This window comes from Neolamprologus multifasciatus, chromosome 11 (genome assembly GCF_963576455.1).
Source record: "Neolamprologus multifasciatus chromosome 11, fNeoMul1.2, whole genome shotgun sequence".
NCBI lineage: Eukaryota > Metazoa > Chordata > Actinopteri > Cichliformes > Cichlidae > Neolamprologus > Neolamprologus multifasciatus.
In genome coordinates this window covers 2,902,751-2,927,026 of record NC_140449.1, presented here as the reverse complement: position 1 = coordinate 2,927,026, position 24,276 = coordinate 2,902,751, and the positions used below count along the sequence as shown (strand labels likewise).

Sequence of the window (24,276 nt, the reverse complement as noted above, 5' to 3'; positions counted from 1 at the left end):
ACCCCCCCGCGGTCTTTTCGCTACTCAGGTTAAACAAACCCCAGTAGCTGTCTATTGTATTGAGTGTCCACTAAAATAAAAATAAAAGCGTTCTAACATCTCACCTGCTTGTTTTTATTAAGGTATGTACACGTATGTACATGTACACTATTTTTATTAATAGAGATTTCACTACTGAGGTTAAACATGATATATAAGTCACTTAGATCACTTCTAAATGTTAATGTTTGGCTTATTTCGGCTTTTTATTTGTTCCTGAGTAAACCGGTTTGGCTGTGATTAAAGTTAAGCTTCATAACATATTACTCACAGTTAAATTAAGGACGGCAGTAAAAACTCCGGACCTGTGACATCATCAAGTACGCTGGTGCGTTCTCGGCGAGTCCGTACCCGCCGAGAACGCGAGTACGTACTCGCGTACTTGAGAATTGAGAAAGGGCTCCAGACTGATGCGACAAAACCAGTAAGTACAGCGTACACTGTAGTGTGTAGCACACAGGAGTATTAGCTTATTACGGACACGTTGGTATGTTGAAACAAACGAGCGTGCTGTGTGTGCAACAGCGTGACAAACATTACCTGTCCTTTTATTAACTGCACAGGTAGTGCTGGTCATAGCTGCTGGCTACCTGTGTAAGGCTGTCATGGGTCTGTAGCTCTGTCACCGTTTTAGGGAACATGTTTAGTTTTAAAGTATTTAGAACATATTTAGTTTTAAAGTAAGTTTCCGGGCTTTTCCTGCCTTTCTGGAGGGATTATATTTCACTAAAAAACGATCTAATATGCATGTCCACATAATTATGCATTATTATAATTATAATATTTTAAAAAACACACGCTGTATTTTAAAGAACATACATTAAGAAGCAGATTATATTAGATTTATATTTTAAATAAGACAAAATTTGGATTTTACAGCAGTAAAATTATTGTATCTCTACAGTTTAAAAATGTCATAAGCTTTGCCCCTGCACAGAGTGGATAGTGAAACAAATGGAATCATCATAAATACATTATTTCATATTTATTACTTCCCCCTCCTCATTGCTTTATTATTGCAGCTCTAGTAATAAACAGTAATGTAAGGATTCTGGATCAGCACCGTGATGCCCATAGTATATACAGTATTCTGAAGAAGGTCTAAAATGTCACTGTGTGTGCATGTGTGTGTTTTATTTAGATGGATTTAAAAAAAAATATTACTCATGATATAACAATGTCCAGACATGGCTGGTAAGGACATGAGGAGGAAACAGTAGGAGCTGTGTGAGGCTACTAAAGGCAGTGCTATAACATTTTTCTGTCATCATTTTATTATAGATTAAGTGAAAGAGTTGTTAGGTGTGGATAATTAGATTATAGTTTATTGCAATAGCAAGTTGTGCCTTGTTCTCAGATAGACAGCAAGTGGAGAGTGATATATGAAATGATGGGATGGAAGGAAGAAGAGAAGCAAAGAGTGATTCACAGGCAGAGCCTAAATTATTTCTCACAGTTTTTTGTTGCCTTATGGTTCCAAGTGCTGTCACCAATCTTTGCATTTTGTTATTATCTCATGACACTTGTTTAATCAGCTACCATCTCTCCTATGGACTTTTTAATGTCTACAGTCTCAGATCAACACAGCCCTGCCCTTCCCATATTAGATTCTTGATGAATGTGTGTTGTTGTTATTCAGCCTGGTTCAATGTGCCCCTTTTTAACTTTGAGCACCTGCCCCTTTAAACCTCTCTGCACGGCCCTGCCGCTACATACAGTCCAGTATATAGAGAGACGAGACGAGGCTCCAGTTACAGCAGTGCAAGTAAACATACAATAAACATAAGAAGAGAAAGAAAATAAATATACACTTTAGGACTCGGGGTAAAGGGATCAATAACAATTTAAAATTTATATTTTGATGATTTAATGTCTCACACACAACCCGTGGAAAGGGGAGGGGCCAGCTGCTTCCAAATAGAGCACATTTCATTCATAATGTTGTGAATCCAAGCCCATCATTCATTCATGCAGAGGGAGTCTCCGCCCAGGGCGCCGAACAGGCTGGGACCGCCACACAAACGGGTTCATCTCAAAGACAAACTTAACAATGTGCTGTACAGTGTGGCTCAGACCTCTACAGCCACTTCACAAGTGCATAGAAGAGTCACCCCCACGGGACAAGACTCGGCTGTTCATCGGCATCTGAAGGTCAAAGGTCACTCTTTCAAGGATGCCAATGTTCACAACTTGGACAGATGATTTGAAAGAGGAGTGAAAGAAGCATCTGTGTTCACTGTGAATGACCATCTTTGAACAGAGGGCGGGGCTTATGACACCAACTGCCATCTATAATCCAGTTTTGAGATCAACAGATACTCAACATTTGATTGGTCAGCATGTAGATTATGCTTCATAACCAGACAACTGACTGTCCTCGGGGGGAGCATCCAGTGTGAAAATCTTCCAAATCCAGCGTGCAGAGCGATCCCTCGTCACCACGGAGCAACTAGAAGTAGCTGTCTGATTTCTCTGTTTGCTCTTCTTCCCCAGAAACAGCTGCTCTGTATGCAGGGCAGCTGTTTCTCATTTGTTCGAGGTTGGCCCACTGCAGGTGAAACCCTCAGTCACGGGTCTCGTTGTGTCGTTACATATAAAGTGGCTGCGCTGCGTCCAGCTGTCTCTGGACGACTCGTTGATTAAACAAATACAAAAAGTTGACATTTGTTGTCTAAAAAGTAACTTTTTTGTTCAAAGTGACAACAACACAGAATTATGTTCCATACATCTGAAACAACTAATTAATAATCATGTTATTGTTAATTAAAGAGCCTTTATTATAAGTCTATGACATGTCATTAAATGTATGATTGCCATAATTGTTTATTAGTTATAATACAGTTGGGGGGACAGTGGGGCATAACTGCTGACATGAGCCATGAGGAGGTTGGAGCTCTCAGCCCGACCGCGTTGTTCTCAGTTCTTATTGGTTCTTGTTAGAGTTAATGTTCGTGCCCATTAGTATGATGGGTCGTGTTCATGTTTTATGGTTTCTTGTTATTTTTCATCTCCTTTGTTTTTCTGTTTGTTGTTTCTGTCTGAGGGTTTTGCAGAGATGTAATGAAGTACAAATACTTTGTTACTGCACATAAGTATAAATACCTGAAAGTTCTACTTGAGTATTTATTTTTATGACATGTTTTGTTGCAGACTGCAGTAAAGAGCTGACAGAAGTCACTGAATAGACCATGATTCTACTCGCTGTCCTCTTCCACGTCCTCCCAGGCAAACAGAAACAGAGCCACATGTGATTCAGTAAATAAAATTTATTTTCATTCTTCACACACAAATTCCTCATACAGTGAAAATAAAAGAGGCCGCTCTTCTCGACCATTTGACACCAGCGCAGATGGTGTCAAACGTCTCCTCAGTTCATACAGCTTCATAAATATCAAGGTTCAGCCAGGATGTGTGGTCTGGAATGAGGCGGCTCATTTCCTCTGGATCTGAGTAAAGGATGAGGGCAACTGGAGCGGCTGGATGGGTTTCTTACGGAAGTCCGGGGAGACCCTCTGTTGCGTGGTAGGCAGCAGCTGGTTGCGTTTGATGATCTGCAGAGCCAGCTGAGTGTTTCCTGAGGACCAAACACAACATTCAAGGATCAGGTTTAAAATGCCGTCACAAACACAGCAGCTCAGCCTGTTTCCTCTGTTTGCGAAGCCAACACGACGCTTTGATATGTGGGATACGAGCGTGACAAACCAACCAAAACAGGGCGTCAGGCGAAAAACATGTTACGACAGGTGTAACTGGTGACGCAGAAGCTCACTGACCATTCTGCAGCTCCAGGTACACTCCCAGCAGGATGGCTTCAGGCGGGATCTCCTTGCTGTTCATCATCGACGCAGCCTGATGGTGACGGCACAAATTAAAGGATTACTGAACTGTCAGGATGCTTTAAGCTTCCTGATGAAAATGTTCACCTACAGCCTGTTAGTGGGTTACACACATAATTACTAGAGGTGGGAATCACCATACATCCCACGATACGATATGATCACAATACTTAACGCACGATACGATATTATTGCAATTTTTAAAAATATTTTGCGATATTCAGATTCTGTACATAAAGGTAAACTTTATCAATATTCATTTTCTCTAATATCAAAGTCTCACACTCAGTCTTTCTCTCATTTCAGTTTGATTGTTGACAAACTGAACGGTTTGTATTACAGTCTAGTCCAACTTAACTGAATCAACCATCTGGTACAATTATAGCTATTCTGAACTATGCAGTTTATGAAAACTATGCAGCCCCTTCAGCAACTGAAGAATTTGAAAGTAAATTAAAACTAAATATAATTTTACATTAAATAAAAAAGTTTTAAACTTAATTAAAATAAACATGTCTTAAATTAAAATAAGTCAACTGTCATGTTTATTGCTGCCAAAAACAAGTTAAACACATTTGGACAGTGAAGGAATGTCAGGATTCTTGCTCAGAAAAAGGATCAACATGCTCTGAAGTCAGAGCACAAAAACCTTTTTGTAACAAAGTATCGATTTCTGCTGTCCCTGTATCCATACATTATTAGAAACAAAATATCACCATGCTACACAGTATCCATTTTTTTCCCCCCACCCCTAATGGTTACAGCATTAAAGAGAGAAATGGGGCTAATCAGATGCTTTTGAACAGAAACAGTTTTTAATACATTTGTCGACCATAAAATGCAGCAAAAACAATCAGCAACCAGTTTGATCAACATCTTCACTGACGTGTGATCGTTCCAGATTCTTAAACGTTTATTCGTTTCTCTTTTCTCCCTGTTGGAGCTATTTGTTCTTATTTTTTATTATTTTGAAATGAGTTAAAGTTTGTTGTTAGTTTACTTATATTTTGGGATTTATTTACAAGTTTATTTGTCGGTTAATATTTTGTTTCAATGTTTGTTTGATGTTACTTTGTTAAATTAGTCAGTAAGAGCTGTAGGGACATTTTTGTTTCTATAAATAAAGAGACTGGTATAGGACCAGCATGCACTGGGGTGGGCCTATGGTTGTTTATCAGAGCAGGAGAAGCAGCAGGAAGTAACAAAAAAAATGGATCTTGTTATTGCCAAACTGCATAAATAAACCATAAAAACGCAACTTTCAAGTTTGGACAGTGGACTTCTTTTGCCTGCGTACGAAATAGTATCTCAGTGCAGCAGTGGCTTGTGGACTTTTAATTGTGGGATGTTTGGTTTGTCAAACAAAAGGAATTACCACTACACTCCCCATAAAAACATTTCTTCGAACCACTGCAACAATAAAGTTACATGTCTAATGCCAGAGTAACTAGATTTTGATTGGCTGGTCCTGAACATGAGTTGCATAAAGTTGCCATGGTTACCTGAGTCAGGCACTTGCGGGCCTTGTCGTACTCACTCCTTAAACAATAGGCACTGCCCAGGTTAAAGAGCATCATGGCTCGAGCTGATGTCACACTGCTGGGATAACACAGTGGAGTCTGCTTCCCTGCTGCAACACACACACACACACACACACACGCACACACACACACACACACACAAGCATGTTATTTTCCTGCTGGAATGTTATGCTGTATATAAGATTTTGGAATAAAAGCAACCACGTTGCTTAAAAGCAGACTCACAGGACTCAGCAGGCTCGTCTCCTTTGTCCGACCCTGCTGACAGAGAGCAAATGATTCAGTGAAAACACGACTGCAGCAAATGTTTAGCCGAGGAATGATTTCAGCCCACGCACCCTGGTCTTGTTCGTTCATCAACATGCCCACTGACACGTCGCTGACATTCTCTGGATTAAGGTGAGCGATGGCATCGGAAATCCTGTCCAATGAGATGAGGGCTTCAGCAGCATAGAGGTGACCGAGGAACCTGAACAGAAGAAGTCCAAACAGAGAAGAGGTAAGTCACTCAAGTACATGAAGACCCTGATCGTACAATGACAGGACTCTTTTCTGTGTCCTTCTTTCTCAGACTTTATATCCTTTTTACAGACTTTGATTTTTAAAATCACTTCACAAGGATCCTGTGAGCTTCTCCCCGCCTCGTACTTACTTGAGCGATCCGGACAGCTTAGTTTGATGGAGCAGCTTCTCAGCGTGGTTTAGGGCTATCAGGTTGTCTCCCAGCGCCAACGCTACGTAACTGCTGCAGGCCAGGATGGAGCACCTACGCACACAGCGAGAATCAACGAGTGGCATTTTGGTCCCAATGACATGAACCGTCAGGACGTGTAAATGAGCGGAGAATACGAAAAGCATCGTTACCTGAGGTTTTCCACCTCCTGTTTTCTGAGAGGAGAAGATGGAGCAGCAGACAAAAACTTATCAGCATCCTGACCTTTCCCACTGCAAAGAAACACATCAGAGCCTCCATCAGAGCCTCCATCAGAGCCTCCATCAGAGCACACATCAGCTCTGACAGCTTAATGTGACCAAATCAGAGGCCACCACAGTTCAGCCATCAGTTTCTCAGTCCTGCATCAGAAAACATTCTGATGAACTTCTCCTTGCAACTCCACCCTTCAGTCCAGATCTCTTCCCTGTAATGGACATTCCAGATCTTTACACTGTAGATCCTGGTGAGATGGATCCATTGGTCAGTTTCACTGACTCCCAGTGCTTAGCTTCACTCCTGGATCTACAGCTGTGTCTGCTCTGTGTCAGGCTTTCTTGCAGTCAACCCAGGCAGTGGCCAGGCTGCTCTGGCTGGTGTGTACGCTTCCTGACCAGCAGCTTATATTTTGATATAGAGCTGGGCGATAGAACGATAACGATATGTATCGCGAAATAACTTTTTCTCCATAGAAAATTTAACTATTGCAATAGGCCTCACCGCTCTTGTCCTCTTTAAAAAAAAAAAAAAAAGAAGAACAGCCAATCCAAATTAAGTAGCGCAGAGCCGAACCAATCAGAGCCGCAGCGTCACGTCACGTGACTTGTTACGTACAGCACAAGTGCCAAGCCGCACATGTGTATTTGTTTGGGAAGCAGCCAGCCGCCGTGCCGCCCGGGTAATGGAGGAAATGAGCGCGCCGACTAGAGAAAAATCAACCGAGAGCGTGAGCGAAGGTTACCGAAGAGAAAACAGATGATGGTTCCAACGCCGGAGAGATTGTCGAACGGAAGAGCCACAGAAGTTCTGTAGTGTGAAGGTATTTCTGCTATTTCAAGTCTGACAAAAACAGAGTAGCGCACTGTAAATGTGCTGAAAGCAAGTCTGGAAATACAATAAACTGGTGCATGCTCAGTCTCTGACTGGAAGCGCTAATTCGTCATTCGGCTTTTGTCAGACTAAAGTAACTTAAACTGTTTGAAAAGCTCAGCTATACAACAAGGAGAGATCGAGAATTTCCTTTTAGTTCTCAGTTTATTTGATATTGACAAAAGTTAGTCAATTTTTTCTGTTCTTCTGTAAAACAAACTAAGATTTATTTTTAGAATTAATATTTTGTTTCTAAGTGGAATTGACAGTTTAGTAGTTTTGTTTGTTCTGTTTTGAAACTTAAACGCTTTAGCGGCTGCCTTTTGTGTAGTTTGCAATATTTGCCTTTATTTATCTGAAAAAGTCTCATGTTCCTTAAGTACATCTACCCTGTTGAACTTATTATGGGAAATAAATATTTAAATCAAAACAAGCTGCTGATTATTTCACATTTTACTTGTGAGCAACGGCACATTTAAATCTTACAAATATAGTTATTTGGCTTATATCGTGATATATATCGTTATCGCCTGAAATGAAGAAAACATATCGTGATATGAAAAACTCGTATATCGCCCAGCTCATGAAGCTCTCGTTCATGACGAGCTGTGTTTGCAGTTTGTGTTCATGACTCTATGATGACTGAGTGGATCCAACTTGTCGTGCAGAGGAAGGTAATATCCAATAGCTGAAGGCGTCACTGTAAGGATGCTTCATGTTGTTGCTGTTAGGCCAGTCTGGGTGTAACCAGGCATCCACAGTGTGCTGTTAGCTGAGGCTCTGGGTGGGTTCGTCTTTGTGGCATCATTTCATTGAAGCTGCAGCCTGAGTGGATCTTGGGAGAACATGCAATTTGTTCTGTGTCCCTTGTTGCCAGACAGATATGAACCATAATGTAGTTTTAGAGCCTCAGTTTATGTAAACATCTCCCATCTCTATATATCATTTTGCATTGGGAATCTAACCTGATGATCCTTAATATCGGATACATGACTTTATGCATAGCAAAAAAGAAATCCAGAAAATGCATTTTAAAGATTATGTACAATATTAATAAGATCTATTCTTTGTTTTCCCATCATAGTTATATAATGCACTGAAAGTACCAATGAGTGTGTATTTCTGTCTTCATTTCTTGACATTATGACGGATATTAAGGACTCTAAGTTGTAGAGTCCTCTTCAGTATGCAGCAGAAGAGTGAGTAAACACAAATTTACACACAGATTATGTGACTTTGTACAGTTTTGAACATAATCACTGGAGAGATGTGTTGGGAATACAGAACAAACAGGAAACTTTATGGAAAAACAGAAACATAGTTTGGAACCAGCGAGTTAAGAAGGCATCACTGTCTTTCTGTAACAGGTAGGTGTGGTGTACAGGTGTGTCTGACCTGCAGGCGTCGCTGTTCTCGCTGCCGCTCTCAGTGCTTCCTGACTGACTCGAGTTCTTGGAGCTGTTCTCTGTCTTGAGTTCTTGCTGCTGGTGTTCAGGCAGCAGCAGCAGCGCATTCCTCAGGCAGATCGCTGCAAACTCCATGCTGGCCACTGGAATAGCTGCTGATTGGCCCTCACTACACAAAGACAAACACTGAGGTCAGTCTGCCTCACATTACACTACAGTAAGATATAAATTGGATGTTAAATGTACACATGGACAACCTGTAAAATATGATAATGACATGATAGTGGAAACATAATAAGCAGAATGTCAGTGATGTAGCGACTGATGTGACGTATGTTACTCCGTAATCATCGTATGTCGGCTGAGATGCTTTAAAACAAAAACAGCTTTTGCTAACCACTTCCTGTTTCATACTGTGGACCCCGATCGTTTAAACTGGCAGAACTCTGTTATCGAGGAGTTATGTGTGTAATTTATCGGCTCCCGTGTGGATTTATGGGTAGTTGCACTGACCTGTACATGGTGTTCTGCATGGACTGGGACGCCAGGATGATCTTGCGATGGTAGCCCTGGCCAACAACAGACTGAACGATTCCTTTTTTACAAGGCAAACCTTTGCTTTCCTGCTCTGAACCCTGGAAATTGGAAAATAAAGATGATATCATTTTAGATTTTACCCCATAAATCCATTCAAAGATGCAAAAACATTTGACTAAAGTAGTGTGGCTGAAGTATTTTGTCCATGGTAGAATAAGTTAGAAAGGAAAACCATTACAGGAGGACATATGTGCATGTGTGAGAACAGTCTGATCTCCATCAGAGATGAACCCAACCACGGTGTCATCAGCATACTTGATGATAACATTGATTGGGTTGGCGTGGGGGGGGTGGGGCTTTGCTGCGGACCAGTAACTCCACTGAAACGTTAGGAAGTCTTATTAAGCTGTAGCCAGTGGTACCCTTGGATTCCTACTAGATACACGTACGGTATCAATGTGAAAATCTGACGTCACTTTGTTCTCAAGATATGAACTCGTCCAAGGTTTTCAAAGGATGCACCTACGGCATGAATTTCAAAGTCTTAGGTGACTTTCTTCTTGGGTTATCACATTCACAAGATTTTGAGAACACTTGACCTTTGACCTTGAAGTCAAGGTCAGAGATTTAAGCTTGTCCAAGACTTTTTGCATTCACAAACTTGGGTGCCATTACTGCCGGCCGAGCAGGGTGACAACAATATCCCATTAGCATGCCTACATACATACACACATACCCCTTTGTTAGCAGAGATGCAGCACTCTGCGAGCCGCAGCCACAGCCGAGGGTTGAAGTGGTAAACCTGCACCGCCTCCATCAGACATTCGAATGCTGCCAGAGGTCTGCCGATGTGCAGCAGCTGAATACCGCAGTTATACAACAGCTCGTAGCGCTTGTTGGCTAGTAAAGCGCACATCGGGATACCTGTGAATTTTTTAGCTGAAAACAAAAGAAAAGGACTTTTTGTTAGTGAGGAGCACATAACTGACACCTGTGTGTAAAAACACAACATATACCAACATAAAACATTTATATTGTGTCAAAGCTGAACAAGTCCAACACAAGACAAGAACAACCCTAAAATTGCTTCTGTGAATTTTAAATCCTACATCATCCTGTTCTTGAGTCATTGCACTCATGAACATGGGTGTCCACCCCCCCCACCCAACTTCCTGGGCGACGGCAATAACCCATCAGCTTTTACAGCTGAGGCGTAACAACAAAGATCAGCAGGGTGACAGACACTGGATGGTTTAAAATGAGAAGATGATAACTACATCAACCACTCACAGGGCTCAGGGTGGAAATACACAGATTCAAACTGACAGTTTGGAGTAAATTTGCCGTCAGACTTGTTAGAATTAAAATCTAGAAGTAACGGTCCTTTATTATTAAAATAAAATCAGATATTGTAAGATGAATTTAATCCCATTCTCAAGTTTAGATACAAGTGTAGAAATGATTCAAATGAATGAGCCTCACAAACTGCTGAAACCATTTCCAGCTCTGCCAGTAACAGTAAGGATTTCACAGAATGGGACAGACGAGATTTTTATGGAGGAATAAGAGTAGATGACTCAGATTTTATACCTACTGCAGCTAAAAACATTGTTGGGGTTGGTGGAGAAGAAAGCTGTAAGTATACAGCACGGCGCCAGTTTAACCCAGCGCGTTGGCACCCACATGCCATATGGCTGAGACCGGCGGCCTGGGTTCGAGTCCGACCCGTGGCCCATATGTCTCTCTGCCCCCACTTTCCTGTCGTTTCTTCACTGAATCTATCAAATAAAGCTGAAAAAGCCCCCCAAAATATTTAAAGCTGTACATAGCACTGGAAAATTTGAAAGCGAGCAGTGAAGCACATACATGAGAAAAAGAGGCTGCAGGGAGGTTCTCGATTCAGGTTTGGGAGTTTGAGCCAATCGTTATCACGTCTTTCAGGAACGTCTCTAAATTGTTCCAGGAGGTGAAGAATTGTATACAAAAGGTTTTAAAAGTGTAGTTTTTACATTCAACTTCCTTTACATGGAAACAAACGTGAAAAAGTTGATGTTTAGGATCATGTTAGTGAGTAGTAAAAAATCCATTACTAGGGATTGGCTGAAGACAGAAGCTCCTAAGCAGGAAGTTTGGACTGAAGTGAAGCATAATGTTTATGATGGGAATGTTGACCTTCACTGGCAGACTAGAGTTGGGCAAATGTACGTTTTTCTGGAAAATCTGGGTGGACTTTGTCTGAGACCAGATGTGGTAGAGTAATAGTATCTGTTCTGTGAAACCCTCAGTTTAGTGCGACAGACTGTATACAGTTGGCTAACTAGTTTTTAGGGTATAATAATTTGTTTGTCTTATTTGATTCTGCTACATGGATTATGTCAGAAGAAGAAGAAAACACAAAGAAAAGTGGAGAGAAGAAACTATCAAATGTATTTTCTGGTTGGGAAGTTAACGTGGTTATTAATGTGTGGAAATGTCCCAGTACATATGCTGGTGATGTTGTCGTTTGCAGAGAACAAGAATAGAGAACAGAAAAAAAATGTAAGTCCAGTCGCTTTCTTTGCAAGCTTCAGTGGCTTTCTCAGATCTTTTACCATCAAAGTCTGAACCAGTGTTTTCCATAATACCTGGTGGACGAGGTACGCTGTGCTTTGTTATCGGTTCTTTTCCTACCAGGTGAAAAGTGACAGTCTCAGGCTTTTAAGTATCACAGACTAAATCTGTTATTTATTTAACTGTTCACAAAAGTTAAAACAAAAGCCAAAAGAATAAATAAATAAATAACCAACAACAAACAAGGTTGGCCAGATTCAGCTTCATCTTGTTGCTGACAGTACGTAGCCGTGAAACTTGTTTCCCGCCCTTCCTAAAATATAAAACCTAATCAAAATCACAGGCCCTCGTTTAATGCTGGCTTCACAGCTGTCTCACTGACTCCATGATACCAACTATGTGCACATATCTGAAAGTTATGATGTATACGTGAAAGGATAGAAACAGCACTAACAGGATAGTCATAGTAATACTAAACAAACTGCTAACACTCGGTAGCTGTTATGCTAGCTTAGGTTGGTGTTATCACTGGTATCCAAAGCTTTGTTTATAAATGTGAAAATCTTCAAATTCTCTTCAAACCTAAATGCTTTTTATTGTGAGTATGGACACAACTGTGGGAAACAGTAATGTGTATATCTGTAACTTGGTTACCTAAGTTAGCGCCATCAGCCCCAGCTGGTAATGACAGATAGCTGCCCCGTCCTGAGCCTGGCTCTGCTAAGAGGGAGCTTTTCACTTCCCGCTGTCACCAAGTGCTCCCTCAGAGGAAGTCGTTTGATTGCTGTGGTTTCCTCTGCTGGTTCTATGCATTATAAAGTGCCTCGAGGCACCTGTGGTAGAATATAAGTAAACTGGGGCAGCATACTGGTGGAGTGGTTAGCACTGTTGGTAAGGAGTTTGACTCCACCTTCTGGCTTCTTTATGAAGTTTGCATGTTCTGTCTGTGTGGTTACTCTCGCCGTACTCAGGCGTCACATGTCATGGGGTTAGGTCAACTTATTATTGTCCAGCCTGCCTCGTGCCCTGTTTGAGCTGTGATGGGCTCCAGGCCCTCTGGGATCCTGATAAGTGGAAGAGAACAGACACATAAACTGACTTAACTTACATTGGCCATTGCTACCATCTCCCAGCTGTGCACAGGTGTGGTCGTTCTCTTGCAGAGCCTTCTTGAAATAGAAAATGCCGAGGTTGTGTTTCCCCATTGCAAAATGAATGCAGCCCAGGTTGTTCCAGAACATACATCGAACACATTCACCTAGATGAAAACAACACGCATGAAAGCCAGTTAGCCCACTAATGACGTCAACATCTGGAAATGCAATTATCCAACAAAGCCTGAGGACGACAAAGTAAAGCAGGATTATAACACAAAGCCAAATGATCGTGCGAGCAGACGTTACCTGTCTTGATGGGTCCAGCATGTTCTGCAACGTTGGAGCTGTTCAGCAACTTCACTGCTTTCCGGTAGTTTCCTCTCAAATACTCAAAATTACTCTTGAGGAACAGTGAGGGTGCAGACTGATGACAGAGGACAAGAGAGCGTGGAAGCAAAGTCAGTTTCCAATGAACTGCAGCGCGCAAAGAAATATTTATGAGACAACTTTTAAATTACATTATCAATCGCATCCTGCATCCTCTCCCCTTTACATTAGGACTAACAAGCAGACTTACATTCCCTGCTGTGTTCATCACTGACTTGATCTCCCTTTTACAGGCCTTGGAGGATTTCATCTGAATGTACGCTCTCACTTTGTACTGCAGAAAGGACAACAGCAGTTAGAACAGGGGTCGGCAACAGCTCCCACAGAGGCAGCAGGTGGAGGAGGGGAAGGGGAGGCAGGAGGAGCAGAGACCCGAGGCGGCCACAGCTCAGTGTGAACTGAACTTCAGGTAAGAAGTTATGAGCTGCAGTCCATCTGGTCAGATATAAACCAAGTTTAGGTGGATTTTATTTTCATTGTGCTGACTTTTTACAGTCAGTTACAAAAGCTCGTACTGCGTGAGCTAGCATGATGGAGTTTATATACAGCTGTTCGGTTGCTATGATGTTACTGATAGTGAACTTTATTTTATTCATAAGGTTAGTAGAGTTTCCAACCGTCCTGTAAAAAATGGAATCATCTCGTATTCAGAGAAAATATTACGAGTTTCGTGTTGAGCTGAAAAGGAACTGGAGTTATTCTGTCGTCACGCTGCAGCTGCCTCTTCTTCTCTCATTCAATCATGAAACTGATCAATGATCAGCTTTTCTCTCTTGTTTGTTTATCGCCCACTTTGCTCCAGAAACAGGAAACCAGCTGATGTCGTGCTAAACAACAGCAGCACGTTTAAGCTTGATCAGCTGTTGTTAGAATTTATTTAATATTACTTTCTAGTATCAGCTGATGTTTGCTGGAGCCACAGCTGTAAAGCTGCTGGTCATGATGGTTTGGATATGTGGTGAGAGGGAAACATGAAGATGAAACCAGGAGATGTCCTTACTGAATCATCAGAGCTGAACAGCTGATGGAGAAACAGGTTTACCTTTTAGGTGACATGAATGAGTTGAAGTTATGAACTGTTTCTGAGAGACAAATAACACCAGGATCCTTTTCTAAGTAGCTGACAGCTGGTAACTGTGCAGGGGCGGGTCTAGCAAAGTGTTGCCAGGGGGGCAGGTAGGGCATTAACAGGGAGAGGGGGGCACGAAGAAATACTTTTCTTTCTTATTCTCATTTAAAATGTCTCACTTTTAATAAATAATTATCTGAATCTTACAACCAAAGTTTTTATCTTTAAAATGTGTAAAATGTATAGAAATCATACATAGACCAACAAGACTGTACATCACTGTCACCACAGCGTTTTCATTCAAAGGCTTTATGGCTTTAATACCTGGTGGGCCGGTCTCTGGTCAAAATGCCCATTTTTTGTCCCAGTCCAGCCCTGGACACGACACGCAGTGAGTTAATCTGAGAAGGTGCTTTAAAAAATAAATGGCCGAGCCAGCGGTGCACATCACAAATCAGCTCACATAGACACATTAGTTGTGCCGCTTCTTAATGACGGTATCTTAGCTAACAACCCAACTACCAGATTCAACTTGTAATTGGCTAAAAATAACTTCGCCTAGCGGTGAGAGGGACGTTATCTGGCAGTTTTTTCAAGCGATCTTGAAATTTCCACGTTCCAACACTTCAAGAGCTTCAGCAGCTGTCGGCTCAGCATCAGCACCACGGAAACACACGGATACGTCCGAAGACTCGAGACAGAATTCACAAAGTGTTTTCAGGACTTTCAGGTGTTTGGACCAATGTTTTCTTTTCTGATCATCCAGAAGCTTTAATGAGCAGCTGGATTTGTCTCACATTAACTGACACAGAGGACATCGAAATGCAGCTGATTGAACTGAAAGCTCGACTCTGTGGGGTCAAAGTTTGCAGCTGGAATCCACAGCTGTGCGTGTTCATGCAGCTGCATGTTCACCTGCTGGACGTCACTACCTGACACGTTTAACTGTCTTCAGAACATTGCAGAGGCCTTATTGACAGTGTTTGGCTCTACATGTCTGTGTGAACAGATCTTCTCTCAGGTCTGAATGCTGGACACTCGGAGACCAGAGATCACATGAACATGTGTGTCTCTGTATTAACAAACATATTGGCTCAGTTTATTTTTCTTATCACTGTTGTGAGGAGACCATAAACAGCATTTGTATTTTCTGTTGTTCAGTTCATTTGCTGTTATGGAGAAAAAGTCTTTTTTTGTTTTATAGTAGCTGATAACTATTCGCTGACAGCTGCCAACATCTGTGAACAAATATAATCTATAAAGTGGTTTTATATAGTGAGTAACTGTTAATATAGAGCGTTATTAAATATATTGCTAATGCAGTCATATGACACACTGACCTCTGAGGAAATGTTGCACTCATCATCAGAAAGGTTGCCGACCTGACGAGTTCAAACATGCAGACGAAGGCTGAAGCAGTTAAAGAGTGAATGTAAACGTGGGTGAACTCAGCTCTCACCTGGTGAATCTTTGATTTGGCTGCTTCAATCATAGCTGCTAACTCGGCCTTCTGGTTTCCTCCATCTTTCTGAAATAAAGCACAGAACTTAGTCAGCTTCATTTCACAGACTTAAACTTGTGACCTAAGAAACAGCTCCATGACTAATGTTTAATCATTTAAAGAGGTAAAGCTCAGCTATTCATCGACTCTGATCTTACTTCTATTTGTGGTTGAAAGAGTCATTTGCAGCATTTGATAGAAACATTTTCAGTAAGAAAGTTCTTCTTCAAACACTGACCACTGCAAACTGAAATCTCACAACTGTGACTCTTCAGTTACCTTTTAAGCTGCAGCTGCAAAGCCTTCAGTGCTGATATGTTTCTAGATGCCTTAACTTAAATATGGAAGGTGGCGAGCGATAACTGCTGCGATAAAAGTGACTTTTTTCACTGCGCGTCCAACAATTCAGACCATTTCACATGAAAAGCTCCTGATGGACAGTCTGAGCTGTGAAGACACGTTCTTGATGCATAACACGGATGTTGGAGAAAGATTTGTGGCACAGCCAGAGATTTCGTTTCAGATTTCAAAAAAACTGGAGTGAAGTCTCTCTACAACAGACGCTGATATGAAAGTGTCCGTTTGCACAGCACAGATTCTATAAGCAGCAGCAGGTGTCTGCAGTGCTGCTCGAGGAGACCATCTTGTGCACACTAATGGGTTTGCTTTTGTTGTGCACATTCCTGTTTTTCCCAACACACACTGTATTTTTGTCTACCTCTCCTTTGCCGTTCTTGTTGCTTCCTTGCACAGAGAGTTTGTCCAGCACCGTCAGCAGGTGGAGGGCCTTCTCTGGCTGGAAGGTGAGCAGGTAGAGATCCACCAACAGGAAGCACACAGACTGTGCAAACTTTTCTTCTAGGGGAAATAACACAACACATCAACAACAACTACTACAAAAACAATAACCATTATTATTATTAGCAGTACAAAACTGTGCAAAAGTCCTGAGCCAAACTCCTTCGTACTTTGGTCCCGAGGGGCCAGACTTTGTTTTTAACGTGGTCTTGAGTTGGATCTCCAGGCTTTTCAAGGTCTTTGAACATCATCGGCTCGAATCGTTCTAAAACAGCAACTAGTCATCTGCAGAAGAGTGGTTTGATTGAAGAGTTTCAATCACACGTCACCAAAGAACAAGTACTGGGAAGGTTACCAGTAGCCTTTATACGGCCTCTGACTCCTCTCTTGTCCTGCTATCAGTGCAGCGTTACAGTTGTCCATAATATTAGAGATCAGTAGGTATGAAAAATTTGTTGTTGTTACAAAACTTGTTTCAAAGTCCCTGCCAGTCACTCGCTCTGCAGCCATTTAAAGCTCCATCTTCTTGTACAGCTTATTGGTCAAATTGTGTGAGCAAAACTGTGACATCATTACTGCTGATACAACTACAGGTGAGGTCTCAGACACACCCTACTCTGTGCTGCCTGATTATTTTTGTCATTTCATATATTCAAAGTATTGTCACCATCAGTGTGATACACAATACAGACAGTAATAAAGAAAAGTCTAAAAACGTTGCATGCTGCACTTGAACTTATCACCTTGAACATACATAAGAGGGGACTGGCTCTCCATTCAGTCAGTAAGATGTTTCAGAAAGAGCGCACAACTGAGCCGGCCTTACAGAGAAGAAAAAGCTGACGACATCACATCCTGGAGCAACAATCCTGCCAATTAAATCCCTGGAAGTTAGCACAACGTACCAAACGGTTCCAGGAACTGGTAGAGCTTTTCTCCGATGCAGATTGCATCAGAGAACTGCCGCATGTAATAGTGGATGATAGCTTGATTGTAGTACAGGAAACTATTTTCAACATCATCCAAACCATCAACATCTTCTGCTGACGTGTGAACCTGAAACACAAGAAGTACGCGAGGCTCTGAGTTTAATTTTTACTGCAAACAAGGATTAAAACAATGAAAAGAACTCGGTTTAACCCTTTAAGACCTACCATAGAACCAAGTCAGCCAGAGCTTATATTATATGTTTACATGCTGTGGAGCCATTTTTGGGAGCATTTCAAGTTGCTATACATCAATACAACCATTATAGCCCAGATTTTAATAATATGTCTGCATTAAGTGCATAGTAATTACATAAATTGCAAAAAAGTGCAATAAACTACAAAAAAATTGAAAATCGTTTTTGTTTTTTAACATATATTTCTAGTTAGAGAAATTTAAGAGGCTTATCCCTCAAAACTGTAAATACAAAAAAGTTGCACAAAATAGTTTCCCACCACAGGAAATTTATTTTGAGTGTCTTCATAGTTTTATTTTTGAAATACACCAATTTTTATACACTGCAGGAAAAACGAAAATAAATATTATAATGCAAATTTGCAAAAAAGCAGCATATGCATCAAAATAAACTATTTCCAGCAGTGCAATATGAGTCCTAAGCATCCCAGAAACGACACAGAAAGTCATAAAGTCAAACATAACTTTTAAAAACACCAGTATAGGCTCATGAGGCCCTGATGGTAAAAAACTACATTTCTGCAAAATGACGTCACTTCCGGATTCTGGCAGGTCATGGCGGACATGCGAAAGCTCGCGCTGATGGACGTAGGAAGTGTTATGAACAGCTGATCGGATCAGCAAAGCGTGTTTCTGGAATCTTATGTTTTTGTTGCTGCAAGTGCTTTTTATGCAGTTTTTGCAAAGTTATATGTGGAAGGAAACTGTGACCGAGGACAAGCTGATGGCATAAGATGTAAGTACAACTCCTCCGGTTTCATATGCAAAAAAAATTATTGCGCTAGCTCACGTGGTTGCAGAGCTACCGGGATTTAAAAGTAGTTACGCAAAACAGAGCGTGCTGCTCTGACCGGCTTTAAAGGGTTAATTACCTGGTTCTTCATTGACATCAGGGTCTGCTTCAGCAGCCCGGTGGTCGTCTGACCGCTTTTGTAAAACTCAACAACAGCTTTATTCATTGCAATCTTGTAGTCCTCTTTGTTGAGCTCTTGCAGGGCTTCAAGGTGTCTGAGTGCCTCGTCACATCTCCCAGCCTAGAAGAAAAAACAACGTTTCACAATGTTTGGATTTCTTCTCACAATTAGTGAAACTGACGACAAATAACAAGAAAAAGAGCAGCTGGTCAAACCTGAGTATACAGCGTAAACTGATGAGCAGGAGTTTACGAGTACTTTCATTTTATTCAGGATTTCCACGGCCCTGTAAAACTTGGCTAAGACTGGAATTGCCTCATGAATGTGGACGGTGTCACATTTCAGGGGCTCAGACCATTTCAGGTAGAGATGCTGCTGTGGAACGAGCAATTTGATGCACTCAAAAAGACTATCTAGAATACCTAGAAGACCCCTCCACATGCTGTGCAACAGTTAACATAATAGTAGGGATGCACCGATACCGATACTGGTATCGGGTATCTGGGCCGATACTGTAAAATGTGTGTATACTCATACTCGTAAAAGTTAACCGATACTAACTTATTTCATTAGTCAGAGGGTGGCTTGTCATTTCTGTTGTAGTTTTTTTAGATTGGCCACTAGGGGGACATCCCACGCTAAACAGGCACAGGGTTAGGCGAGTGAGACTGGAGGCTGCTGTAGCTAGGCTAAACAAAATGTCAGCAGTGTCGAATAGCCAACTTTAACTCAGGTTTTGGAAAAGCGATGAAAAATGTCAAGAGAAAATCCACGGGCAGTTAAAATAACAGAGGCTCTGACTCATTTTATCGCTCTGGATGACCAGCCAATGCCGGTCGTGGAAAACATAGGATTGCACCGTCTTCTCAGCATACTCGAGCTGCGACATGAAATTCCCAACCGCCCACACATCAGGGAGATAATGGTGCCAAAACTTTCTGAAGAGGTAAAGAAGTGTTTATTTATTATTCTGAAAGCTCGAGACAGTGCCAATAGTTCAGTGATATTTTGTAAAATTACAATGTGGAGACTCTGCAATAATTTAACAGAAGTGCTTATTTTTCACTTGAAATTTTTTGTGGTCATTTTTATTAAGATTTTATTTTTTATCAGCAGCGAATAAAATAAAACCCGTCTTCCAATTCATTGCATTTGTGTGTGTGGTAGAAGTATCAGTTTTTGTACTCTGTATCGGCAAGTACTCAGATCCAAGTATCGGTATCGTATCGGTTTGAAAAAAATTGGTATCGTTGTATCCCTACATAATAGCACCCTCGGTACTGGGGGGCAAAACGGGGCAGATCCTGTTGAATCGGCTGTAACATGAGTCCCAGCTTGTGTGGTATCCACAGAAAGCTCTAGATCTCAGCTAAAAGCTCATATAAACCATTTCTACAAACACAGCAAAACAACATAAAAGTGACAGCTGCTTTGCTCCAAGTACTCTGTACTGAACGTGTTCATATTCACATCTCTCACTTCTCTGAAGAAGAAATTAGAACCACTTGCAGTATTTTCTTTATATACACATTCATTGTCAGAAGACACTGTGGGTTAAGTTGAAATGTTTGATTATTTACCGTAAATGCTTCATATGCGCTGGCTGCCATCTCCTTCTCCTGGTCTGTCATCCCCGGGGACGGTGAGCCGTCGTGCTTTGCCTCATTTTGCTCTGATTTAAAAATAAATAATAATATTAAGTATAAGCTGAAACACCAATTTGTGAATACCCATAAATAGTACATATTTTTATTTGTTGTATAATACGCATAACAATGTACAAACAAGCCAACTTAAATAAATAGTACCTCTTTGATTGTATGATTTATCCATATAAAACCAACCTGAGCATTCACCAAACAAGGCCAGGTGCAGCTCCTCCTGTCACAGGTGAGCCCTTACACCTCGCCCCCACCTGTTTTTTGTTGTTATTGTACTTGCATTATAACCAATCCTGTCCTTTTTCTCCACTTAAAATATGTTTACAGAACTATTGTAATATTTGTTGCAATTTCCGCTTGGTCAGATTACTCTTACTAAAGACAGTTTTAATCTTAACGAGATTTTTTTAAATATAAAAAGTCACTGCTAGAAACTGATTGTGGCTCGTACCTTGTTACAGGAATGTTGTTTATAACCGACTTGATATCATTCGTAACATGTTTCACATATTACAGACCAACAAGTTATTTATAACAGTTTAAATCAGTTTTTTGCAGACATATTTTTTGGCACAACACCGGTATCGGACACGATCCCACCCACGGTCTGAGTAACGCTCATCACTCAGACCAAGTCCTTTACAACCTGTCCTCTTGTTTTGTATATATTCCTGCTGTCTTACTATTTATATGTTATACCTGCACAGTTGGCGTGGACAACGTCGTACGTGTACGTCGATAATAAAGGGCTACTCCGTTCTAATCTGGTGCTGCATTAGCTGCTAGCTGTTAGCGGCTAATTGTTTTTGAAAGGGCTCGAGGGCTCACGGTTTTACTACCGAGGTTTTACTATTGGGTGGATTAAATGTACCATAAAGCTCACGTTGTAAACGAGCGAGGACTAAAATTCTGTTGATTCATCTTAGTTTAGCCCAAACGAAGGCAGAGAGGGAAAAGCGCCTGCTGCAGCACACAACCCGTCTAAGCTAACCGAGAGAAGTCATTTGGACCCCGAGGATCCAGAACACACCAATAAATAAAGACTGAAAGACCAAAACATGAGTAAATCCCAGTGAAATACATGGGCGGCTTTTCATAAGAGACAAATGGGTCTGCTTAATGGGTTAAAGCTAGCTCTTGTCAACCACAGCAAGCTACTTGGGTAATTTTCACACTCACCTGTATTTTCTGCCATTTCTGAGGGTTTCTTAAGAGAAAATTAAAAGTAGACCAGACCGGGTTACTGCGATAAACTGAAACAACACCAGTATAACGAATAAATGTGCAAACTTTTCAAACACAGAGGTTAGCCTAGCATCTATCCAATTATCACGGCACCGTTTCTTCTTTGCTGTTTGGCGATAGCTTCAAACATCGCATGATAAGGCAGTACCGCCCCCTGTCGATATCCGCGTGTCAGCAAAATCTTCTTCTTCCTTCCTTTGTTGGCGGTTGGCAAACAGCAAAACGGTGAAATACCGCCACCCTCTGGTGTGGAGTGTGAACTGAAGCGTTAAAAAACACTCAAATCGTCCCAAACAAATGAGTCTGCCTTAAAAGCCAAAATATAGCCTGATAAAGTTCACCATACCACCAAGTCCAGTCCATACACCAAGTCCAGTCTCATATCACCAAGTTATTGATCAATTGTCTTCTTTCAGCATAAACAAGATGCTATTCAAACCAGTAAGTCGAGATAGAACCATAGATAGATAGATAGATAGATAGATAGATAGATAGATAGATAGATAGATGGTCCGGACGGACGGACGGACGGACGTAGATAGATAGATGGATAGACGGACGGACGGACAGATAGATAGATAGATGGATAGATGGACGGACGGACGGACAGATAGACGGATAGATAGACGGATAGATGGATAGATAGATAGATAGATAGATAGATAGATAGATAGATAGATAGATAGATAGATAGATAGATAGATAGACGGACGGACGGACGGACAGACGGACAGACGGACAGATAGATAGATAGATGGTCCGGACGGACGGACGTAGATAGATAGATGGATAGACGGACGGACGGACAGATAGATAGATAGATGGATAGATGGACAGACGGACGGACAGATAGACGGATAGATAGACGGATAGACGGATAGATAGATAGATAGATAGATAGATAGATGGATAGACGGACGGACGGACGGACGGACAGACGGATAGATAGATAGATAGATAGATAGATAGATGGTCCGGACGGACGTAGATAGATAGATGGATAGACGGATAGATGGACGGACGGACAGACAGACAGACAGACAGACAGACAGACAGACAGACAGACAGACAGATAGACAGATAGACAGATAGATAGATAGATAGATAGATGGACGGACGGACGGACGGACGGACAGATAGACAGATAGATGGATAGATGGACGGACGGACGGACGGACAGACGGATAGATAGATAGATAGATGATAGAGCACTTCGCTCTCGCTCTGCAGGCCTACTTGTAGTTCCTAGAGTATTTAAAAGAGGCCACTCTTCTGTGGAACCAGCTTCCAGTTTGGATTCAGGATTAAAATGAAAAACTTTGGCTTCCATCCAAAGGGGTCAAAGGGGTCAAAGGGGACTCAGGGCGAGAGGCGGGGTAAACCTTGGACAGGCGGCCGCAGGGCTCTCTCTCTCTCTCTCAATTTGGATTAAAATAGCAAATTCAAAAAGAACATATATTAAGTAAATTAATCAATAAATCAGATTTTTGAAATGTGATACATTCCCTTTGTACTTTCCTCAATAAAAAGTATAATTCAACTTATTCTTTATTACTTTCTGCAAAGGAGGAAATGGAATTGCTGTTTAGTAGACTCTCATATGCTGACCGGATTTCCTTTTAACCAAAAGTAACGTCTGACATTTATGCCCTGTTACAACAGTGCCTGATCTTACAGAGCCTGCTTTGTTGGTGAAATCTGCTGTATGCAGGTGTAAACATGGGGCCCTATAATGCAGGAAGAGCAGTCACTGTCACTGTGTGCTATTTTTCAAAGAGGAAGTGGTAGAGGACTCAGCGGTACAGCTGACGTTGAAGCTGGAAGTGAAACTGAAGTTGTTTCTCAGCAGTCAGTCAGTATTTACGCAGCAGTTGAAGATGGACAAGTTTAAGACTGTTCTGAACATTGCAGGCAAACAGACCAACCTTGGTTTTGGCCTGATAGCTCTGCTGACAGCGGGAGGAGAGCAGATATTCTCTGCAGTGGTATTTAAGTGTCCCTGCAACGAGCTGAACTTCGTCTATGGGTTGGTGTTCCTGCTGGTGCCGGCTCTGGCTCTGCTGCTGCTGGGTTACATCCTCAGTAAGAAAACGTGGAAGCTGCTGACGGGTCTGTGCCAGCATACGGGCAAGCTGTTGTGCTGCAAGAAGCTGGCAGCCGCTGGTGTGGTCCTCTTTCAGATCGGCACCTTTGCGTTTGTTGCGCCTTCTACTTGGATAGCTGTAGCTTTACTCAATGGAAACTACTACGAGTGCGCCATGACGGGTACCAATGTGAGCATCTACAACAAACACGTGTGCAGAGATCCAGACTCTGAGATCCAGTGTGAGAAGGAGCTGCACAGGTTCCCGTGTGGGAAAAGCGTCAGTGTACCTCAGGCTGTCAGAGAAGATGTTCTGCTGAATCTCCGAGCTGAGTCTCAGGTACGTGAAACGCTCTGCTGCTTTTCACACTCGTGTGAAAGTTCTTTAGATCTGTTTGGGTTTGTTATCTAAAAACTATCAGCAAACTGAAAGTTATTTGTTCAGTAGAACAGCTGGAGATGCCTGTGGTGTAAATGCTTTGATTCTCATTGGTATTATCATATTTTTAATGTTATTATTTGTGTTACTTCATTCTGCAGCGGTTCCCAGTTGTGTTCATGTTCACTCAGAGTTACACTCCTGTTTATACAATCTGCTTTAATCTGCTTTACCATCAAACGTCATCTGA

The 24,276-nt window shown here is 41.6% G+C and overlaps 2 protein-coding genes across 4 annotated transcripts in view; one reads left to right on the top strand and one right to left on the bottom strand.

The window, feature by feature from the left end:
- Nucleotides 1-3,290: 3,290 nt before the first annotated feature.
- Nucleotides 3,291-21,713, bottom strand: cnot10 (CCR4-NOT transcription complex, subunit 10). Of its 3 annotated transcripts, none has more exons than XM_085177872.1 (19): nucleotides 21,499-21,713; nucleotides 20,239-20,330; nucleotides 18,617-18,778; nucleotides 17,468-17,618; nucleotides 16,483-16,622; nucleotides 15,723-15,791; nucleotides 13,385-13,468; nucleotides 13,114-13,231; nucleotides 12,819-12,968; nucleotides 9,897-10,099; nucleotides 9,137-9,258; nucleotides 8,613-8,792; nucleotides 6,281-6,361; nucleotides 6,069-6,182; nucleotides 5,755-5,885; nucleotides 5,642-5,674; nucleotides 5,378-5,505; nucleotides 3,813-3,888; nucleotides 3,291-3,613 (listed from the first exon to the last, which is right to left on the bottom strand). In XM_085177872.1, exons 1-19 carry the CDS (start codon nucleotides 21,512-21,514, stop codon nucleotides 3,471-3,473), a joined length of 2,193 nt encoding a protein of 730 aa, XP_085033998.1. In that variant the 5' UTR covers nucleotides 21,515-21,713; the 3' UTR covers nucleotides 3,291-3,470. The 3 variants fall into 3 exon arrangements, with proteins under 3 accessions (XP_085033998.1, XP_085034001.1, XP_085033999.1); XM_085177875.1 differs by having other exon boundaries at nucleotides 5,378-5,502; XM_085177873.1 differs by having other exon boundaries at nucleotides 16,483-16,619.
- Nucleotides 21,714-23,382: 1,669 nt separating this feature from the next.
- The window catches only part of calhm6 (calcium homeostasis modulator family member 6), a 12,806-nt gene continuing 11,912 nt past the window's right edge, over nucleotides 23,383-24,276 (top strand). The window contains exon 1 of the mRNA XM_085176748.1: nucleotides 23,383-23,987. Coding sequence (XP_085032874.1) covers nucleotides 23,442-23,987 — 546 coding nt within the window. The 5' untranslated portion in view covers nucleotides 23,383-23,441. The remainder of the gene's footprint in view (nucleotides 23,988-24,276) is intronic.